Here is a 19,529-nt window from a genome sequence, read left to right on the forward strand (position 1 = left end):
CTTTCCTTCCTCCATCCCCCTTTCTTCTTTTCCTTCCTCCCTCCCTCCTGCCTTCTTTCCTTCCTTACTTCTTTCCTCGTCCTTCCTTCATCCCTTCCTTCTTTCTTCTGTCCTTCTTTCCTCCCTCCCTCTTACCTTCCTTCCTTACTTACTTCTTTCCTCCGTCCTTCCTTCCTTCCTTCCTCCCTTCCTTCTTTCCTTTCCTTTCCTCCCCTTCCTTCCTTCCTTTCCACCCGAATATAAAGCACCACTAAAACTCACTTTTTTGAGCAGCAGCTTGTGAGCCAGAGCGTTGCAACTCGGGCCAGCGCTGCAGCCGCTGATAAAGCATCATACATTTGTTTTCTCGGCTCTGCAGCTCGCTGGTCAGCTTCTCTGTGAGGAGACGCAAGAAAACACAAAGTCAGGAGATTTAGATTATATACAGAGGAATATAATGTAGGGCAGCAGGGGGGGTCAAACATTTATTAACCCTCCGGTTGTCCTTGAGTCAAGGAAGGATGAGAGGGAGGAAGGAAGGAAGGAGGGAAGGAAGGAAAGGAGGGAGGATGGAAGAAGGAAGGAAGGAAGGAAAGGAAGGAGGAATGAAGCAAGGAAAGGAGGAGGATGGAAGGAAAGGAAGGAGGGAGGGAGGGAGGAAAGAAGGAAGGGAGGAAGGAATGAATGAATGAAGGAAGGGAGGGAGGAAGGAAGGAAGGAAGGAAAGAAGGAGGAGGATAGAAGGAAGGAAGGGAGGAAGAAAGGAAGGAAAAGAAGACAGGAAGGACAGAAAGAAGGAAGGGAGGACAGATGGAAGGAAGGAAGGAAAAGAAGACACAAAGGAAAGATGGAAGGAACAAAGGAAAAAATAAAGAAAGAGAGGAAGGACAGAAGGAAGGACAGAAGGAAGGAAGGAAGGAAGGGACGACAGGAAGGAAGAGAAGACAGGAAGGAAGGAAGGACAGATGGAAGGAAGGAAAAGAAGAAGACAGGAAGGAAAGTGGGCCGGCTTAAACCCCTCGGCGGACCAGTTCTGGCCCACGGGCCCTCATGTTTGACCCCCCCGCTGTAGAGTAGAGTGAGTGTAGAGAGATTCTTACCTCCGAGTGGACCTCTGATCACATCCAGAGCCTCGACACACTTCCCCAAACGCTCCAGGATCATATAATACAGCTGCACCTACAGTTAGAGAACAGCACAGAGAGACCAGTGTAAATACTACTACTCCCTTCCTTCCTTCCTTCCTTCCTCTCTCCCTTCCTTCCTTCCTTCCTTCCTCCCTCCCTTCCTTCCTCCCTCCTTTCCTCATCATATAATACAGCTGCACCTACAGTTAGAGAACAGCACAGAGAGACCAGTGTAAATACTACTACTCCCTTCCTTCCTTCCTTCCTTCTTCCTCCTTCCTTCCTTCCTCCCCTCCCTTCCTTCCTTCCTTCCTTCATCATATAATACAGCTGCACCTACAGTTAAAGAACAGCACAGAGAGACCAGTGTAAATACTACTACCCCCTTCCTTCCTTCCTTCCTTCCTCTCTCCCTTCCTCCCTCCCTTCCTCCCTCCCTCCCTCCCTTCCTTCCTTCCTCCACATGAGAGACCAGTGTAAATACTACTAATAACTAACTGATCATTAACCCTTTTAAATGCCGTTCATCCATCTCCCTCCCTCCCCTCCCTCCTTCTTCTTCTTCTTTCCTCCCTCCCTCCTTCTTTCCTCCCTTCCTTCCTTCTCCCGCCTTATTTCCTTCCTTCCTTCATTCCTCCCTCACTCTTTACTCCCTTCCTCCTGCTTTCCTTCCCTTCCACCCTCCTTTCCTCCCTTCCTCCTTCTTTCCTTCCTTCTGTCCTCCCTCCCTTCCTTCCTTCATTCCTTCCTCCTCCTTTCCTACTGTCCGTCCTTCCTCCCTCTCTTCTTCCTTCCTCCCTCCCCTCCCTTCTTCCTTCCTTCCTCCCTCCCTTCCTTCTATCCTCACTCCCTTCTTCCTTCCTTCCTCCCTCCCTCCCTTCTTCCTTCCTCCTTCTTTCCTCCTTTCCTCCCTCCCTCCTTTCCTTTCCTTCCTTCTTCCTTAAATAAGAGGAAACCACACCCATGTGCCAATCAATGCATCAATACGTGCAGCTGAAGCAAATTTAAACATAAACAAAACATATCTGTGGGTCACATTAGGATAAGTCCAGCAAAAGAGAAATGTATATACGGTGTGTTTACAGCTCTTAAATAGAAAAAAATTGGTCAAATGTGAGCCTGAACAGAATGTAAGGGTTAAATAAAAGATCTAAAACTGAATTTAAAGACACACTTTCATACTTTATAAGCTTTAATCCTGTGTTAAGTGTTCATTTATGTCTCATCAACCACTCATCATATAAAACACTAGGAGGCTTCATTCATAAAACCAGGAAGTCCTCTATAGTACTGATATCAGGATGAGAAGTTAAAGAACAAAAAGAAACTTAGGCGTGTTTTTATCAACTTCCTCAAAGAAGAAGAAGAAAGAAAAAGAGAAGAAAGGAATAAAAAAAGATGTCTGATGTTTTGTGGTGGTTTCTCTTTTAAAGTCAGCTGATCATCATCAGACACTTATAGCGTTTGATTTACTGCTGAGATAAGCACTTTTATTTCCTCCTCTGTGTTTCTCCTTTTTCATTCATTCACTCACTTTTAGAGTCACATGACAGTAAACACAAAGAGCAACAGGACGGCTCTGTGCTGTTTTAATGTGTTAATATAATACGTTTAAAATGCTGCTTTTGATTTGTTTTAATCAGCATGGCTTCAATCTTCAGATCTATTATGTTTTACAACTGGATTTCATAACAGAGACTTTCAGTTCCTGTTTCTACAACTTTTTGATGAAAATAAGGGTTTTTATTTATATTTCTAAGACTGTGGCTGTGCTTTAACTTTCATTTCTTTCTTTCTGCATGACTGAATATGGAAGGAGGTGGGAGGAAGGAATGAAGGATGGAAGGAAGGAAGGAAGGAAGGAAGGAAGGACAGATGGAAGGAAGGAAGGACAGAAGGAAGGAAGGACAGATGGAAGGAAGAAAGAAAGGGTGGGAGGAAGGAATGAAGGAAGGAAGGACAGATGGAAGGAAGGAAGGACAGATGGAAGGAAGGAAGGACAGATGTAAAGAAGGAAGAAAGGGTGGGAGGAAGGAATGAAGGAAGGAAGGACAGATGGAAGGAAGAAAGAAAGGGTGGGAGGAAGGAATGAAGGAAGGAAGGACAGAAGGAAGGAAGGAAGGACAGATGGAAGGAAGGAAGGACAGATGGAAGGAAGGAAGGAAGGAAGGAAGGACAGAAGGAAGGAAGGACAGATGGAAGGAAGAAAGAAAGGGTGGGAGGAAGGAATGAAGGAAGGAAGGACAGATGGAAGGAAGGAAGGACAGAAGGAAGGAAGGAAGGACAGATGGAAGGAAGGAAGAAAGGGTGAGAGAAAGGAATGAAGGAAGGAAGGAAAAGACAGGAAGGAAGGACAGAAGGAAGGAGGAAGGAAGGAAGGAAGGACAGAAGGAAGGAAGGACAGAAGGAAGGAAGGAAAAGAAGACAGGAAGGAAAGATGGAAGGAACAATGAAAAGAAAGAAGGAAAAAAGAAAGAAAGAAAGGAAGGAAGGAAGACATATATATTTCAAAGACTGTTTCTGCTCTCTAACTTTCATTTCTTTCTTTCTGCATGACTGAATATATACAGTCCTACAGTCCCAGAGTAGCAATTCTAATTTCATTGTATAGATATGTAATGACAATAAAAGGTAATCTAATCTAATCTATGGAGCTTTAATTTGAAAGATTTGATTTAGAGCTTCCTGTTAAGACACTAACTTCTATTTCTTTGAGACTAGAAGTGTCAGAATGCTGTTTTCTTCAACAGTCAAGTCCAAATGTTTTGTTTGGTCTCATAAAAAGTCCAAAATCCAATAATATTCTGTTTAACCCTCCTGTTGTCCTCGCCTCAAGGATGGATGGAAGGAAGGAAGGAAGGAAGGAAAGGAGGGAGGGAGGAAGGAAGAAAAGGAGGGAAGGAAAGGAAGGACGGAGGAAAGACGGAAGGAAAGGAAGGACGGAGGAAAGACGGAAGGAAAGGAAGGACGGAGGAAAGGTGGAAGGAAGGTAGGAGGGAGGGAGGAAAAAAGGAAAGAGGAAAGACGGAAGGAAAGGAAGGACGGAGGAAAGGTGGAAGGAAGGTAGGAGGGAGGGAGGAAAAAAGGAAAGAGGAAGGGAGAAAGGAAAGGAAGGAAGGGAGGGGGGAGGAAAGAAAGAGGGAGGGAGGGAGGAAAGAAAGAATGGAAGGAAGGAAGGAAAGAAGGACGGAGGGAAGGAAGGAAGGAAGGAAGGAAGTACAGAAGGAAGGAAGTAAGTACAGAAGGAAGGAAGGAAGGGAGGAAAGAGAGAGGAAGTGAAGAAAGAGAGAAGGAGGGAGGGAGGAAGGACAGACGGAAGGAAGGAAGGAAGGAAGGGAGGAACAGTCAAAACAGATGGGGTCAATTTGACCCGGGATATCTTAAAGCTCATTATTAAGTCTTTATTACAGACAGGAAGTGAATGCGAGGAGGCCTGTGTTGGAGTTTTAACCCCTGAGCTAACTAGCAGCAGATAAACTAATATCTTAATGCTTTTATGTTGCCGTGGAGACACTCTGCTCACCTCTGCTTCTGCTTCTATCTTCTCCTCTTTGACCATTTTCTCCACCATGCGTTCAGCCAGAGGAAGAAACATCGTCTGGGCCAGTTTTTCATCTTGTGCGGAGACGGCCTTAAAAAAAAAACAACCAAAAAACATTTATTATTATTTTTAGAATAATTAAAAATATAATATATGTAAAGAATATGAACCTGGGCTCATACCTGCATCACCAGACTCATGACAGACCAGAAGTAATACGGATTCTTGGGGACGATTTTATACAAAGCCATTCCTGCCTGTAAAGAGCCGACATGGAGCATCATCATCATCATCATCATCCTCCTCTTCATCATTAAAGCATGTGTGTGTGTGTGTGTGTATGGGAAGGAAGGGAGGAAGAAGGAAGGAAGGAAAGGAGGAAGGGAGGAAGGAAGGGAGGTAGGAGAGGAAGAAGGAAGGAAAGGAGGTAGGATGGAAGGAAGGGAGGATGAAGGAAGGAAGGAAAGGAGGGAGGGAGGAAGGAAGGGAGGTAGGAGAGGAAGAAGGAAGGAAAGGAGGTAAGATGGAAGGAATGGAGGATGAAGGAAGGAAAAGAGGGAGGAAGGAAGGAGGGAAGGAAAGGACGAAGAAGGAAGGAAGGAAGGGACGAAGAAGGAAGGAAGGAAAGAAGGGAGGAAGGAAGGAAGGAAGAAAAGGAGGGAGGAAGAAAGGAAGGAAGAAAGGGAGGGAGGAAGAAAGGAGGGAAGGAAAGGAGGGAGGAAGGAAGGGAGGTAGGAGAGGAAGAAAGAAGGAAAGGAGGGAGGAAGGAAGGAAGGAAGGAAGGAAGGAAGGAAGGACTCCACTATCCACTCTGTGTGTGTGTGTGTGTGTGTGTGTGTGTGTGTGTGTGTGTGTGTCTCACCTGCTGCATCTTCTTGTACTCTCCCACTCGAGCGTAGGCCATGAACAGGTGAGAGTGATACTCCTCGCTGAGAGGAACCTTCTTCACCGCAGCTTCGTACAGTTTGGTGACCAGCTCCGCTGTTAACGACAGGAAACAGTCACGTACAGTCAGTCAGAGCAGCAGCAGAGCTCGAGAGACCGAGGTCAAACCGGAGGGAAGCTCAGAGGAGAGAGAGCTTTGTCTGCTGCTGCTCCTAAATTATGGAACGAGCTTCCTTTAAATATTAGACAACCCTCCTCACTGTCTGCTTTTAAAATTTGTCTTAAAACTCATTTTTATTCCTTGGCAGGAGGGAGGAAGGAAGGAGGGAAGGAGGGAAGGAAGGAAGGGAAGAAAGGAAATGAAAGGAAGGGAAAGAAGGAAGGGAGGGAGGAAAGAAGGGAGGAAAGGAAGGTAGGAGAGGTAGAAGGAAGGAAAGGAGGGAGGAAGGGAGGAAGGAAGGAAGGAAGGAAGGGAGGATGGAGGAAGGAAGAAAGGCAGGGAGGAAGGAAGGAGGGAAGGGGGAAGGAGGGAGGAAGGAAGGGAGGTAGGTAGGAGAGGAAGAAGGAAGGAAGAAAAGGGGGGAGGAAGGAAGGAGGGAAGGAAGGTAGGAGAGGTAAAAGGAAGGAAAGGAGGGAGGAAGGGAGGAAGGAAGGAAGGAAGGAAGGATGGGAGGATGGAGGAAGGAAAAAAAGGAGGGAGAAAGGAAGGAGTGAAGAAGGAAGGGAGGTAGGTAGGAGAGAAAGAAGGAAGGAAGAAAAGGGGGGAGGAAGGAAGGAGGGAAGGAAGGAAGGAAGGAAGGAAGAAAAGTACAGTTTGACGACCAGCTCCGCTGTTAACGACAGGAAACAGTCATGTACAGTCAGTCAGAGCAGCAGCAGAACTCGAGGGACCGAGGTCAAAACAGAAGCTCAGAGGGGAGAAGAGGTTTCTCTGTCTGTTCCTAAATTATGGAACGAGCTTCCTTTAAATATTAGACAACCCTCCTCACTGTTTGCTTTTAAAACTCATTTTTATTCCTTGGCTTTCAAACCTGCGTGAGACTCTGCTCCAGCTTAATGTTCTTAATTTGTTTTAACCCTCCTGTTGTCCTCGTGTCAAGGAAGGAAGGGAGGAAGATGGAAGGAAAGGAGGGAGGGAGGAAGGGAGGTAGGAGAGGAAGAAGGAAGGGAGGTAGGAAAGGAGGGAGGAAGGAAGGGAGGTAGGAGAGGAGGGAGGAAGGAAGGGAGGTAGTAGAGGAAGATGGAAGGAAAGGAGGAAGGAAGAAAGGGACAAAGAAGGAAGGAAAGAGGGAGGAAGGAAGGGACGAAGAAGGAAGGAAGGAAGGAAGGAAGGAAGCAAAGGAGGGAGGAAGGAAGGGAGGTAGGAGAGGAAGTAGGAAGGAAAGGAGGGAGGAAGGAAGGAGGGAGGGAAGGAAAGAAGTGAGGAAAGAGAGAGGAAGGAAAGAAAGAGAGAAGGAAGGAAGGAAGGGAGGAAGAAAGGAAGGAAGGAAGGAAGGAACAGTCAAAACAGACAGGGTCAATTTGACCCGGGAGGACGGCACAAAGGTTAAAAACAATTATTTTAGTATTTATTTCCTGTTAATTGTTTTTGAGTGTGTGTGTGTGTGTGTGTGTGTGTGTGTGTGTGTGTGTCTGTGTGTGTGTACTCACGGCGATGCATCTCTCTGTACAGGATGGTCAGAGCCTGTAACGAGTTGTCATCGGTGGGCTCCAGAGTCGTCACTTCCTGGGCCAAAGAGAAAGCTTCATCCTGCTTCCCGGTCCTCTGAAGACCGATGGCCTTTAGGACCTGGAGGGAGGGAGGGAGGGAGAGGGAGAGGGAGAGGGAGAGAGAGAGAGAGAGAGAGAGAGAGAGAGAGAGAGAGAGAGAGAGAGAGAGAGAGAGAGAGAGACAGAGACAGAAAAAGAGAGACAGAGACAAAGAAAGAGAGAGAGAGAGCGAGCGAGCGAGAAAAAGAGAGCGAGAAAAAGAGAGAGAGAGACAGAGAGAGCGAGAGAGACAGAAAAAGAGAGCGAGAGAGAGAGACAGAGAGAGAGAGAGATATATAGAGAGAGAGAGAGATAGAGAGAGAGAGAGTGAGCGAGTGAGTGAGAGGGAGAGAAAGAGAGAGACGGAGAGAGAGAGAGAGAGACGGAGAGGGAGAGAGAGAGAGAGAGAGAGAGAGAGAAAGAGAGAGAAAGAGAGAGCGAGAAAAAGAGAGAGAGAGAGAGAGAGAGAGCGAGAGTGAGAGAGAGACAGAGAGAGAGAGAAAGAAAGAGAGAGAGAAAGAGAGAAAGAGAGAGAGAGAGAGCGAGAGAGAGAGAAAGAGAGAGAGAGAGAGAGAGACAGAGAGAAAGAGAAAGAGAGAGACGGAAAGAGAGACAGAGAGAGAGAGAGCGAGAAAAAGAGAGAGAGGGATCAAAATGAAACCGTGCAGCAACAGACAAGGAAACTGTCTAAAAGCATGAATCAGTTAAAGTCGCTTCATTTTTAAAACAGATTAAATAAAACAAACCCAGTGATGACAGTTAGTTAGAATCTCACCTTGGCACAATGCAGATCTTTATGTTTCTTCAGCAGTTTATCCGCCTGCTGTATCGCCATCTTATTGTTGCCATTATCAAGATAATCTGTGGAGACACACAAAGGACGACATCATACCATTAATACAGGAGGGAGGAAAAGAGGAAGGAACTAAGGAGAGAAGGAAGGGAGGAAGGAAGTAAGGAGAGAAGGAAGGAAGGAAGGAAGTGAAGAAAGAAGTATGGAAGGAGGAGGCAGCAAAGAATAAAAGGTGGAGGGGAAAAAGGAAGGAAAAATTAAAGAATGAGGGAGGAAGGAAGGAAAGAAGGAAGGAAAGAAGGTACAGTCAAAAGAGACGGGGTCAATTTGACCCGGGAGGACGACAGGAGGGGGGGAAGTAATTAGTTGATGGACAGAAAATTAGTCTGCAATTATTCTGTCGTCCTCCCGGGTCAAATTGAACCCATCTGTTTTGACTCTTCCTCCCTTCCTTCCTTCCTTCCTTCCTTCCTTCCTTCCTTCCTTCCTTCCGTCTGTCCTTCCTCCCTCCCTCCTTCTCTCTTTCCTCCCTTCCTTCCTCCATCCCCCTTCCTTCCTTTCTTTCCTCCCCCCTACCTTCCTCCCTTCCTCCCTCCTTCTTTCTTTCCTCCCCTCTATCTTCCTCCCTTTCCTTTCTCCCTTCCTCTTACCTTTTTTCCTCCCTCCCTCCTACCTTCCATCGTCCTTCCTTTCCTTCCTTCTTTCCTCCATCCTTCCTTCCTTCCATCCTTGACTTGAGGACAACAGGAGGGTTAAACTCTACTTTTACTTTGTCTTATATGATAGCAAATTTGTGCTTTTTAAGTTTAAACTAAGACATAAACGTTGCTTTAAAAGTTATAAACAGGAATTTCTCACCAGTAGATAATATTTAAAAGACCAAATGATGAGTTTATGAACAGAAAATAATAATATCTGTGTTTTTGAATGGGTGGTGAATGAATAGTGTGTATACAATCACACACACACACACACACACACACACACACCTCAGTTCAGCCTCTTCATGACAGCTGGGTGCCAAATTTAACTGTGCCAGACAGTTCGCTGTGATTATGTCACGTCTATTCTTTCTGTTCAAACTGTCGTCACAGATGAGACAAAAGTTGGCCAAAGCCCTCAGAAACCTGTCTCCATGACCCGAGATTTATCATTTACATCCAGAGATGATGAGTTCACAGTCTGCTGCCAAACTGAGCCGCGCTGAAGCTGCAGCCGTGATCATACACACTAACTATGCAGAGAAATAGAGATTTATAATGAAATAGGGTTATAAGTCACTGCTACTGAAAACAATATAATCTAAAGTATCATTCCTAATATTACATCTTTGTTATTAGTTTAAGTCCATAAAACATCAAAGAGGAGGAATTCAGTTCGAATAAAACTATTAGTAAAGAGTAAGAAGTACTGCAGTATTATAGTGATGTAGTATGCAGTATTACAGTAAAAGTACTGCAGTATTATGAGTGATGTAGTATGCAGTATTACAGTAAAAGTACTGCAGTATTATAGTGATGTAGTATGCAGTATTACAGTAAAAGTAGTGATATATTATTATATATGACATCATTAGATTATTAATAGTGAAGCATCAGTGTTAGAGCAGCATGTTACTGTTGTAGCTGCTGGAGGTGGAGCTAGTTTATACTACTTTATATACAGTTAGCTAGTTTACACTACTTTATATACAGTTAGCTAGTTTACACTACTTTATATACAGTTAGCTAGTTTATACTACTTTATATACAGTTAGCTAGTTTATACTACTTTATATACAGTTAGCTAGTTTATACTACTTTATATACAGTTAGCTAGTTTATACTACTTTATATACAGTTAGCTAGTTTATACTACTTTATATATAGTTAGCTAGTTTATACTACTTTATATACAGTTAGCTAGTTTACACTACTTTATATACAGTTAGCTAGTTTACACTACTTTATATACAGTTAGCTAGTTTATACTACTTTATATACAGTTAGCTAGTTTACACTACTTTATATACAGTTAGCTAGTTTATACTACTTTATATACAGTTAGCTAGTTTATTCTACTTTATATACAGTTAGCTAGTTTATACTACTTTATATACAGTTAGCTAGTTTACACTACTTTATATACAGTTAGCTAGTTTATACTACTTTATATACAGTTAGCTAGTTTACACTACTTTATATACAGTTAGCTAGTTTATACTACTTTATATACAGTTAGCTAGTTCACACTACTTTATATACAGTTAGCTAGTTTATACTACTTTATATACAGTTAGCTAGTTTATACTACTTTATATACAGTTAGCTAGTTTATACTACTTTATATACAGTTAGCTAGTTTACACTACTTTATATACAGTTAGCTAGTTTATACTACTTTATATACAGTTAGCTAGTTTATACTACTTTATATACAGTTAGCTAGTTTACACTACTTTATATACAGTTAGCTAGTTTACACTACTTTATATACAGTTAGCCAGTTTAGTCCAGTGGTTCAAAGTGGGAAGTTTTTAATAATTTTACACCACTGATGAAGTGTGAAACAGTGTAAAACATAGTTGCTTTTTATACACTAACATAACAATTAAAAACTGATAAATGAACACGTTATTTGTTGTTGTTCAGTCAGTTATGAACACATAATGTCTACAAATAAATGTAGTGGAGTAGAAAGTACAATATTTCCCTCTTTAATATAGAAAGTAGCATCACATAGAAATACTACAGGAAAGCACAAGTAGTACAGTATCAGAGTAGGGGTTTTTTTTTTAGTAATTTTACACCACTGATGAAGAGTAAAACATCTGCTAAACACTAGTAGATCCTGGTAGTTCTTCACACACTCACATAAAGTCATAAAATAACAATTAAACACCGATAAAACACTCAATAAGTCAGTTAATGTATTTGTGCTCATTCAGCCTCCAGCTGACAGCTAGCATGCTAGTTAGCCACCTAGCATGCTAGCTCTGCAGCATTGTCCTTTAAAGTGTTATGAACCTTGATGTTAGCAGGGAAAGCTAGCCGTGTAACATGTTTAACTTCATGCTGGGACCAAGGCAGCTACCAGCAACAGAATCAACTATCAGACTGAGCTATTAACTTTTTATTTTTAACAAAAACAGGGAGTTTACACAGAGCGTCCTCTTGCTCAGTGGCTGCCCGGCTAGCTGACACATTAGCCGGGTAGCTAGCTGTCAAACAGAGACTCGTCTTCCCTACAAAAAAGCTCACTTTAACACAATAGCACCACCGATAATATCCACAAGCTTCACATGGACACACACACACAGTTTCATCCAGTCAACTTGTAAAGCCAGGCAGAGTTTACCCCCACCCCACTCACGGCTCAGCAGTAGGCCGGGTAAGGTGCACTGTCATCGGGCCGCTGCAGCCACTAGAGCCCGTGGATGCAGCTGGAGGAGGGGGGGGGGGGAGGGCCTCAACTGCTGCCCTCCTGACTCTAAACACACACCGCTAGTTTTAAGGTGCATGCATCATCACAGAGCACCGCAATGTGTTACCGAAGCTCCACACACAGATAAATGTGTAAGTCCCCATTGAGTCCTCACCGTATATTGGTCTGAGCCGCCTGTCGTTGGGGTCTTGCACATGGCCTCTCGCCGCCATGGTGGAGTTTACCTGCTGGGGGAAATGTTCACGCATGCGCACTGAGCGATGCCTGTAGGAGAGATTAAAGGTTGTTGTTAAAGCAGGAGGAGGAGGAGGAGGACGGGGGTCAAACTCATCTTCATTCAAGGGGTCATTAAAAAGATGGAAGGAGAAGAGTAGGAAGGAAGGAAGGAAGGAAGGATGGAAAGAAGGAAGGAAAGGCAGATGGAAGGAAGAGAAGAGAAGGAAGGATGAAAGGATGGAAAGAAGGAAGGGAGGAAGGACAGATGGAAGGAGGGAGGAAAGAGAAGAGAAGGAAGGATAGGTGGAAGGAAGGAAGAAAGGATGGCAAGAAGGAAGGGAGGAAGGATAGGCAGAAGGAAGCAAGGAAAGAAGGAAAGATGGAAGGAAGCAATGAAGAAAGAAAGAAGGAAAGAAAGAAAGAACGAACGAACAGATGGAAGAAAGAAAGGGAGGACGGAAAGAAAAGAATACAGGAAGGAAAGAAGGAAAGTGGGCCTGATTAGACTCCTTGGCGGACCGGTTCTGGTCCACGGGCCTCATGTTTGAGAAACATTTTTAAAAGTGTGTTTTAAACCATATGAGCAGAGAATCTTCATTGTCATTGTCAAGGTGTCATTAAAAAGATGGAAGGAAGGAAGGAATGAAGAAAGGATGGAAAGAAGGGATGAAGATTGTCTCGCAGGTTGTGGACCTGCGAGACAATCAATGGGACTTAAATAAATGATAATGTATTTAATTACTCCAGTCATAATGTATTAATTAATGGATATATAATATTATGTATTAATGGATATATAATATTATGTATTAACCCTCCTGTTGTCCTCAGTTCAAGGAAGGACAGAAGGAAGGAAGGAAAGGAGTAAGGAGGAAAAGAGGAGGGAAATAAAGAGAGAAGGAAGGGATGAATGAATGAAGGAAGGAAGGAAGGAAGGAAAGAAAGAAAGAAAGAAAGGAGTAAGTAGGGAGGAAAGGAGGAAGGAAGGAAGGAAAGAAGGAAAGGAGTAAGGAGGAAAAGAGGAGGGAAATAAAGAGAGAAGGAAGGGATGAATGAATGAAGGAAGGAAGGAAAGAAAGAAAGAAAGGAGTAAGTAGGGAGGAAAGGAGGAAGGAAGGAAGGAAGGAAGGAAGGGATGAATGAAGGAAGGAAGGAAGGAAGGAAGGAAGGAAAGAAAGGAGTAAGTAGGGAGGAAAGGAGGAAGGAATGAAGGAAAGGAGTAAGGATCAAAAGAGGAAGGAATTTAGGAGAAGAAGGAAGGAAAGGAGGAAGGAAGAAGGAAGGAAAGGAAAGAGGAAGGAAGGAGGGAAAGAAGGAACAGTCAAAAGAGAGATGGGGTCAATTTGACCCAGGAGGACGACACAAAGGTTAATGGATATATACTATATAAAAGAACCAGATGTTTGCTTTAACACCATCACTGCTGTTCTTCTGCTTCAGATCATGTGACAGTGAAGCATCAACAAAATGAAGCAGCCTGATATCACTAAGAAGATTATAAGAGATAAAAGCTAGCTGTCTTATGAAGTGGGTCAGAGGTCAAAGGTCAGAGGTCAGAGGTCAGCCATGCAAACAACAACTACAACAACACATGGACGTATAGAAACCCTTCCTGTCGTCCTCCCGGGTCAAACTGACCCCGTCTGTTTTGACTGTTCCTTCTTTCCTCCCTTCCTTCCTTCTCTCTTTCCTTTCCTCCTTCCCTTCCTTCTTCCTTCCCTCCTTCCTCCCTCCTTTCCTTCCTTCTTATTTTCCTCCCTCCTTTTCTTCCTTCTCTCTTTCTTTCCTCCCTCCCTCCCTTCCTTCTTCCTTCCCTGTTTCTTTCCTTCCTTTCCTTCCTTCTTCCTTCCCTCCTTCCTTTCCTTCCTTCTTCCCTCCTTCCTTCCTCCTTTCCTTCTTCTTTCCTTTCCTCCTTTCCTTCCTTCTCTCTTTCCTTCCTCCCTCCTTCCTTCCTCCTTTCCTTCTTCTTTCCTTCTCTCTTTCCTTCCTCCCTCCTTTCCTTCCTTCTTCCTTCCTTCCTCTCTCCTTTCCTTCCTTCTTCCTTCCCCCCTTCTCTCCCTCTTTCCTCCCTCCTTTCCTTCCTTCTTCCTTCCCTCCTTCTCTCCCTCTTTCCTCCCTCCTTTCCTTCCTTCTTGGACTCAAGGACAACAGGAGGATTAAAGAAATATGATTAGAGATGAATCTGCATGTTTATGAAACAAAGAGTCAGGACAATTAATGTAAAAGAAATAAAAACATTTAATTTCTGCTAAAGGGATTAATTTATTGGACATTTCTACCACATTTCAAAATAAGAGTTCAGAGCAGCCAGCTGGTATTATTGTGTTATGATGTCACCTTATAATGTGTAACAGGCAAAAATAAACTTCAGCATCAGTTTCTTTATTCTGTGTTTTTTTGGAAAGGAGGGAGGAAGGAAGGAAGGGAGGAAGAAGGAAGGAAGGAAAGGAGGGAGGAAGGAAGGAGGGAGGGAAGGAAGGAAGGAACGAAGAAGGAAGGAAGAAAAAGAGGGAGGGAGGAAGGAAGCAGGGAAGGAAGGAAGGACTCCACTATCCACTCTGTCTGTGTGTGTGTTGAGTTATTACTTACAAAGACTTTAAAACATTTTAAACTTCCAATAAACTAACTCTTAGAAACACACACACACACACACACACGCCTGAAATGTAGGAAGAAGTCAAATTTTATATTCTATATCTATATCTATATCTATATCTATATCTATATATATATATATATATATATATATATATATATATATTTATATTAAATAACTCATTATGACACTGATGTGATGTGTGACGGAAAGATAACCACGTAATAAAAAGGAGATACTCACCTTAAGAGACACACTCCTACACACACACACACACACATATACAGAAATACACACACACACACACACACACACACACACACACACACACATATATACAGAAATACACACACACACACACACACACACACATATATACAGAAATACACACACACACACATATATATATACAGAAATACACACACACACAGTGGATAGTGGAGTCCTTCCTTCCTTATTCGTCCCTTCCTTCCTCCTTCCTTTTTTCCCTTCCTTCTTCCTCTCCTACCTCCCTCCTTCCCTTTCGTCCCTTCCTTCCTCCCTTCTTCCTCCTCTCCTACCTCCCTTTTTTCCTTCCTTCCTCCCTTCTTCCTCTCCTACCTCCCTTTTTTCCTTCCTTCCTCCCTTTCCTACCTCCTTTTTTTCCTTCCTTACTCCCTTCTTTCCTTCCTCTCTTACCTCCCTCCTTTCATTCCTTCTTCCTCTCCTACCTCCTTTCCTTCCTTCTTCCTCTACCTCCTTTCCTCCCTCCCTCCTCCTCTCCTACCTCCCTTCCTTCCTCCCTCCTTTCCTTCCTTCCTTCTTGCTCCCTCCTTTCCTTCCTTCCTTCCATCTTCCCTCCCTCCTTTCCTTCCTTCCTCCTCCCTTCCCTCCCTCCTTTCCTTCCTTCCTCCTCCCTTCCCTCCTTCCCTACCTCCCTTCCTTCTCACACACACAGAGTGAATAGTGGAGTCCTTCCTTCCTCCTCCTTTCCTTCCTTCTTCGTCCCTTCCTTCCTCCTCCCTTCCCTCCTTCCCTACCTCCCTTCCTTTTCACACACACAGAGTGAATAGTGGAGTCCTTCCTTCCCTTCCATCCTTCCATCCTCCCTCCTTTCCTTCCTTCTTCGTCCCTTCCTTCCTCGTCCCTTCCTTCCTCCCTCCCCACACACACACACACACAAAGCAAAGAAACAAACACATCGATTCTCTTATTTGTTCAAATTTATTAGATATTCTGTTATGTTCCATTGTCTAGACCTTCAGTCACAGCCTGAAAGCTGCGAAAAGAAACAAAAAAAAACAAAAAAAAGGAACTAATTGTATTACATTCAGTACTAATTCCCCTGAATTTTGCCTTATCAGAAAAAGAGAAACTTGAATACATTGTGAATCTTTGTCTTTCAAAAAAAAAACCCAACAAAACATAAAAGAAAAAAAAAAAGAGAAAAAAACAGAACAGTAGATTTCGCAAGTGCTTATTCATGATTACAATAAAGAAAAAACAAAACAGTATTTTGGACTCCATCTGTTCCCTAGGCGTCTATCCCTCCCCTCACAGTCAAACCCTGGCTGGCATCACTGGCAATGCTACGAAACCTGAACATCACGCAGCCTACGCTAGTCTAAAAAAAAACAGGGGCGACTCCGCATCAGCGTCAAACTCAAGTCAGGCTTTTCACTCCTCAGGAGGTTAAAACGAGGTCAAGCTGAGTCCAGTTTGATTTTGAGGAGAAGCCGCCCCCCCCCCCTCTCCATTTTTTTTTTTTATTTAAAAAGAAAAAAGAAAGAAAAAAGAATAGAAAGAAAGAGGATTTCCCTTCTTGTCTGATGCAGTTCAAGCAAGCAAGAGCTTCTTTAAAAAAAAAAAAAAAAAAAAGCACCGATGCACTGATCAAACAAACCGAGACACACACACACAGAAAAAAAAAAAAAGGGAGGAAAAGAAGAAGTGTGTTGAGCATGCAGATCCAAATCTCTATTGAATTAAAGAGTTGTTTCTGTAATTCTGTAAATGTAATTGTCCTCATGTGTCGATGATGTCATGGAGTTTTTTTTTTTTTTCATATCATGCTTGTTTTACAGGTCAGGTGGTAAAAACACCAACGTTGCAGTTCAGAAACATTTAATCTGACGTCCAAATCTCGTCCTTTCACCGTTTAGCTGTACATTCGTAAAAAGCACGGATGAGGTACAGTTTCTTTTTTGTAATTAAAAATCGTGGTATGAGCGATGTGGACAGTTTGCGTCACTGTCCAAACAGCTGACATCACCTGCTCGGAAAAAATATTACATATCATATCTAAAGTTACTTCTTTTTATTTTTTTTTTAGCAGTACAGTATCGAATGATAGCGCTTGCTAGCTTGGTAGCTTGCTAGCTTGGTAGCTTGCTAGCTGTGTATATCCCATTCAAGTCTGTTTTCTTTTCTTTCTTTCTTTTTTTAAATTTTATATATGTACAGTTTGTCCATTTCTATAATGGGTCTATTTATAAAGTACACTTCTGACTCTCTTTTTAAAACCTGTCCGACACACAAACACACACACACACACACACACACACACACACACACACACGCACACACACACAGAGATAGATAGGTTACAACAACAACCTAAAGTTTGGAGACGTTCGCTCTCATACCTGATCGGATATACACTGACACGTTCATCACAACTGCCGCGCTAAGCTAAACGTCATGATCATATAAGAAAACATCACAAAATATTTTTTTTTAGCGCTAAAGCCCGACGGGATCTGCATTAAGCTCGAACAAAGAACCTAAAAAAAGAAAAAAAAGAAAATTAAGAAAAAGTAAAAAGACGGCTAAAAACTGAGCTCTTCTTGCTGTGATAAAACGGCTGCGACCTCGAATCCGAACAGCCTAAAAAAATCTAACAAAAAACGTAAAAGATGCCGCTTGTTAGCTAAAATCGAGGCTAGCACTATAATCGCCCAATGCTAATCTAAAAAGGTCGGATTTATTTTTAAGTAATAATCTCAAAGACTTTAGCTTAAGTAAACGTCTGTGAGTCACTATCTAAATCGCTCCAGTGATTCTTTCGTTCGCAGTATTACAAAACAGGAAGTAGGTGGCGATTTTCCCGGGAAAAGAAAAATCACAAATGACGTACAGTTAGCGACTTTTTCCATCTCCGACAGCGGTATTTTACCAGATAACGGAACAGACTCACTCTTCAACCCCCGCTGTAACTGTTTGACATCACACAGGAAACACTTTTCAGATCTCTGGAAAGCGAAATCCAAAAAAAAAAAAAAAAAAAAAGGAGCACCTGTAATTACAGCTTTTCACCACAGGAGGCGCCAAAGACAACGACACAGATCTTTGAGATTGTTACTTTAAAAAAAGAAAAAGAAAAAGAAAAGATATACTATGCAGGATTTTGTCAGTTAGTATTTTGTAAACAGTACAACCTTTTTAAAAGTTGGCCCCTCCTCCGCGTGTGTTAGTGAGCGAGAAAGCGAGAGAGCGGCGGCGGGCGAGCGAGCTAGCTAAGAGAGTAAATGAAGAGAGCGAGCGAGTGGCGCTAGCGAGAACAAAAGCCGAGAACCAGATAAATAAAAAAAACGTTATTTTTCTGATTGTTTTACAGCAGTTTGCTTTCTTAAAAAAAAAGAAAAAAAGCGCAAAATAAATAACGCCAACACCTCCGGACGACTTCACTAACGCTACGAGTCCTGACCTCAAACCCACCGCCCAAAAAAAAAAAATGGCCGACACCCAGAAACGTCCCCTAACACAGTAAGATATTAAGATACAGAAATAAAAGGAGCTGAGCCTTTTAAGATAAATACACTGCCTGCCTCACTTCCTGTGTTGACTGAGTGATTACTGTTGTACGAGTTTATAAAAAAAAAAAAAAAAAAAAAAAAGGGGGAAAATCCCGCATAGCATAACTTTAATCTTTGCCAAAAGCGATTTCACCCTTCAGACTGATCCACATACGTTCTTACAGTTTAGGTAAAAAGGAAATCACTATAATACATGGTGAAAATAAAACCCTCAGACCTGCCTGGACCCCTTCGCTCTGTCAGCTCAGAGAGGAAACGGTAGTTCAACACAGATATTTATATATACACGTTTATATATATATATATAAAAAAACCCGAACTACCTTAATTCATGCACGCAGCGACGCACAGACTTTCATCCTCATTTTAGTTTTTTTTTTTTTATAAAGACAAAAAGCTTCATGGAGGCTGTGAGGGATGTTGGCCTCCAGTTAAAGCTCTGAAGCCAAACAGGAAGGACATGCAGCCTCGATATTAATAAGCTGAACGTTATCCATCTCAGTCCAAAGAGTGACAGTCCTTGAAGGCAGCTGATAACACACACACACACACACACACACACACACACTCACATACACACAGGTGACTCTCCTGGAGGATGCCGACCCTCTCTCTCTCTCTCTCTCTCTCTCTTCTCTCTAAAATCAACATAAACGATCCACTTGAGCGAAGCTGCATTGCAGCAACTATACACATGCAATGACAGTTTAGTGAGGAGTTGCTGTTGTCCACATGCACTTGTGACGGAAGGAGGAAGAAGGAGGGAAAAGGAGGAGGAGTAGAGGATGAGGAGGGCCGGTGTGCATGTTTGTTGGAAATGTGGGACGTGTGGTGTGTGCATGTGTGGGGGTTTTTGGAAAAAGCAAAGAATTATCTATCATGCTTGAGCTTTATATTCATTTTGAACCATATAACAGGCATGGATTAGCCTCAAAACTATAAAAAAAAGAGAAAAAAAAAAGAAAAAGTAAAAGAAAAGAACAACAACAAAAAAAAAAAAGAACAATCATCCTGACTAAATGCCAGACAGAGGGGGACAGTGAGACAAGGGGGGGGGACATCTAGACTAAACTTCTTTACCAGGACAATAATAAAGACAATACTGAGGGGAGAGAGACAAGGATTAAAGTAGAGACAGACAGTTATAATACACGGGAAGATAAAAGGGGGGGGGGGGGGGACGACGACGGGGGGGGGGGGGCGTAAATATTCCAATACCTGCTAAAGTCTTTCTTATAACCCCAATTTTTTTTTTTTTTTTTGGTGGGAACCTGTTGAAGCTAAAAATAACATTCTACTGAATTTAAAAGGCTGAGACTTTTTCTGAGTCACGGTTTTAACACACCTGAATAAAAACCAAAGCCCATTGTGATAATCAACTAACAATTTACATATCAGGCAATTTACGTTCTGTGCAAAGAGTTTT

The 19,529-nt window shown here is 42.7% G+C and overlaps 1 protein-coding gene across 1 annotated transcript; it reads right to left on the reverse strand.

Moving 5' to 3' along the window:
• Nucleotides 1-261: 261 nt before the first annotated feature.
• Nucleotides 262-11,722, reverse strand: LOC128354821 (N-alpha-acetyltransferase 25, NatB auxiliary subunit-like; the record flags this gene model as incomplete). Its single annotated transcript, XM_053314971.1, has 8 exons — nt 11,652-11,722; nt 8,057-8,142; nt 7,183-7,321; nt 5,510-5,628; nt 4,830-4,904; nt 4,630-4,737; nt 1,080-1,158; nt 262-375 (listed from the first exon to the last, which is right to left on the reverse strand). Coding segments are annotated over exons 1-8 (778 nt in total), but the record flags the coding sequence as incomplete, so codon positions are not given.
• Between the last annotated feature and the right edge of the window lie 7,807 nt (nt 11,723-19,529).

Source organism: Scomber japonicus, unplaced genomic scaffold (genome assembly GCF_027409825.1).
Source record: "Scomber japonicus isolate fScoJap1 unplaced genomic scaffold, fScoJap1.pri scaffold_646, whole genome shotgun sequence".
Taxonomy (NCBI): domain Eukaryota; kingdom Metazoa; phylum Chordata; class Actinopteri; order Scombriformes; family Scombridae; genus Scomber; species Scomber japonicus.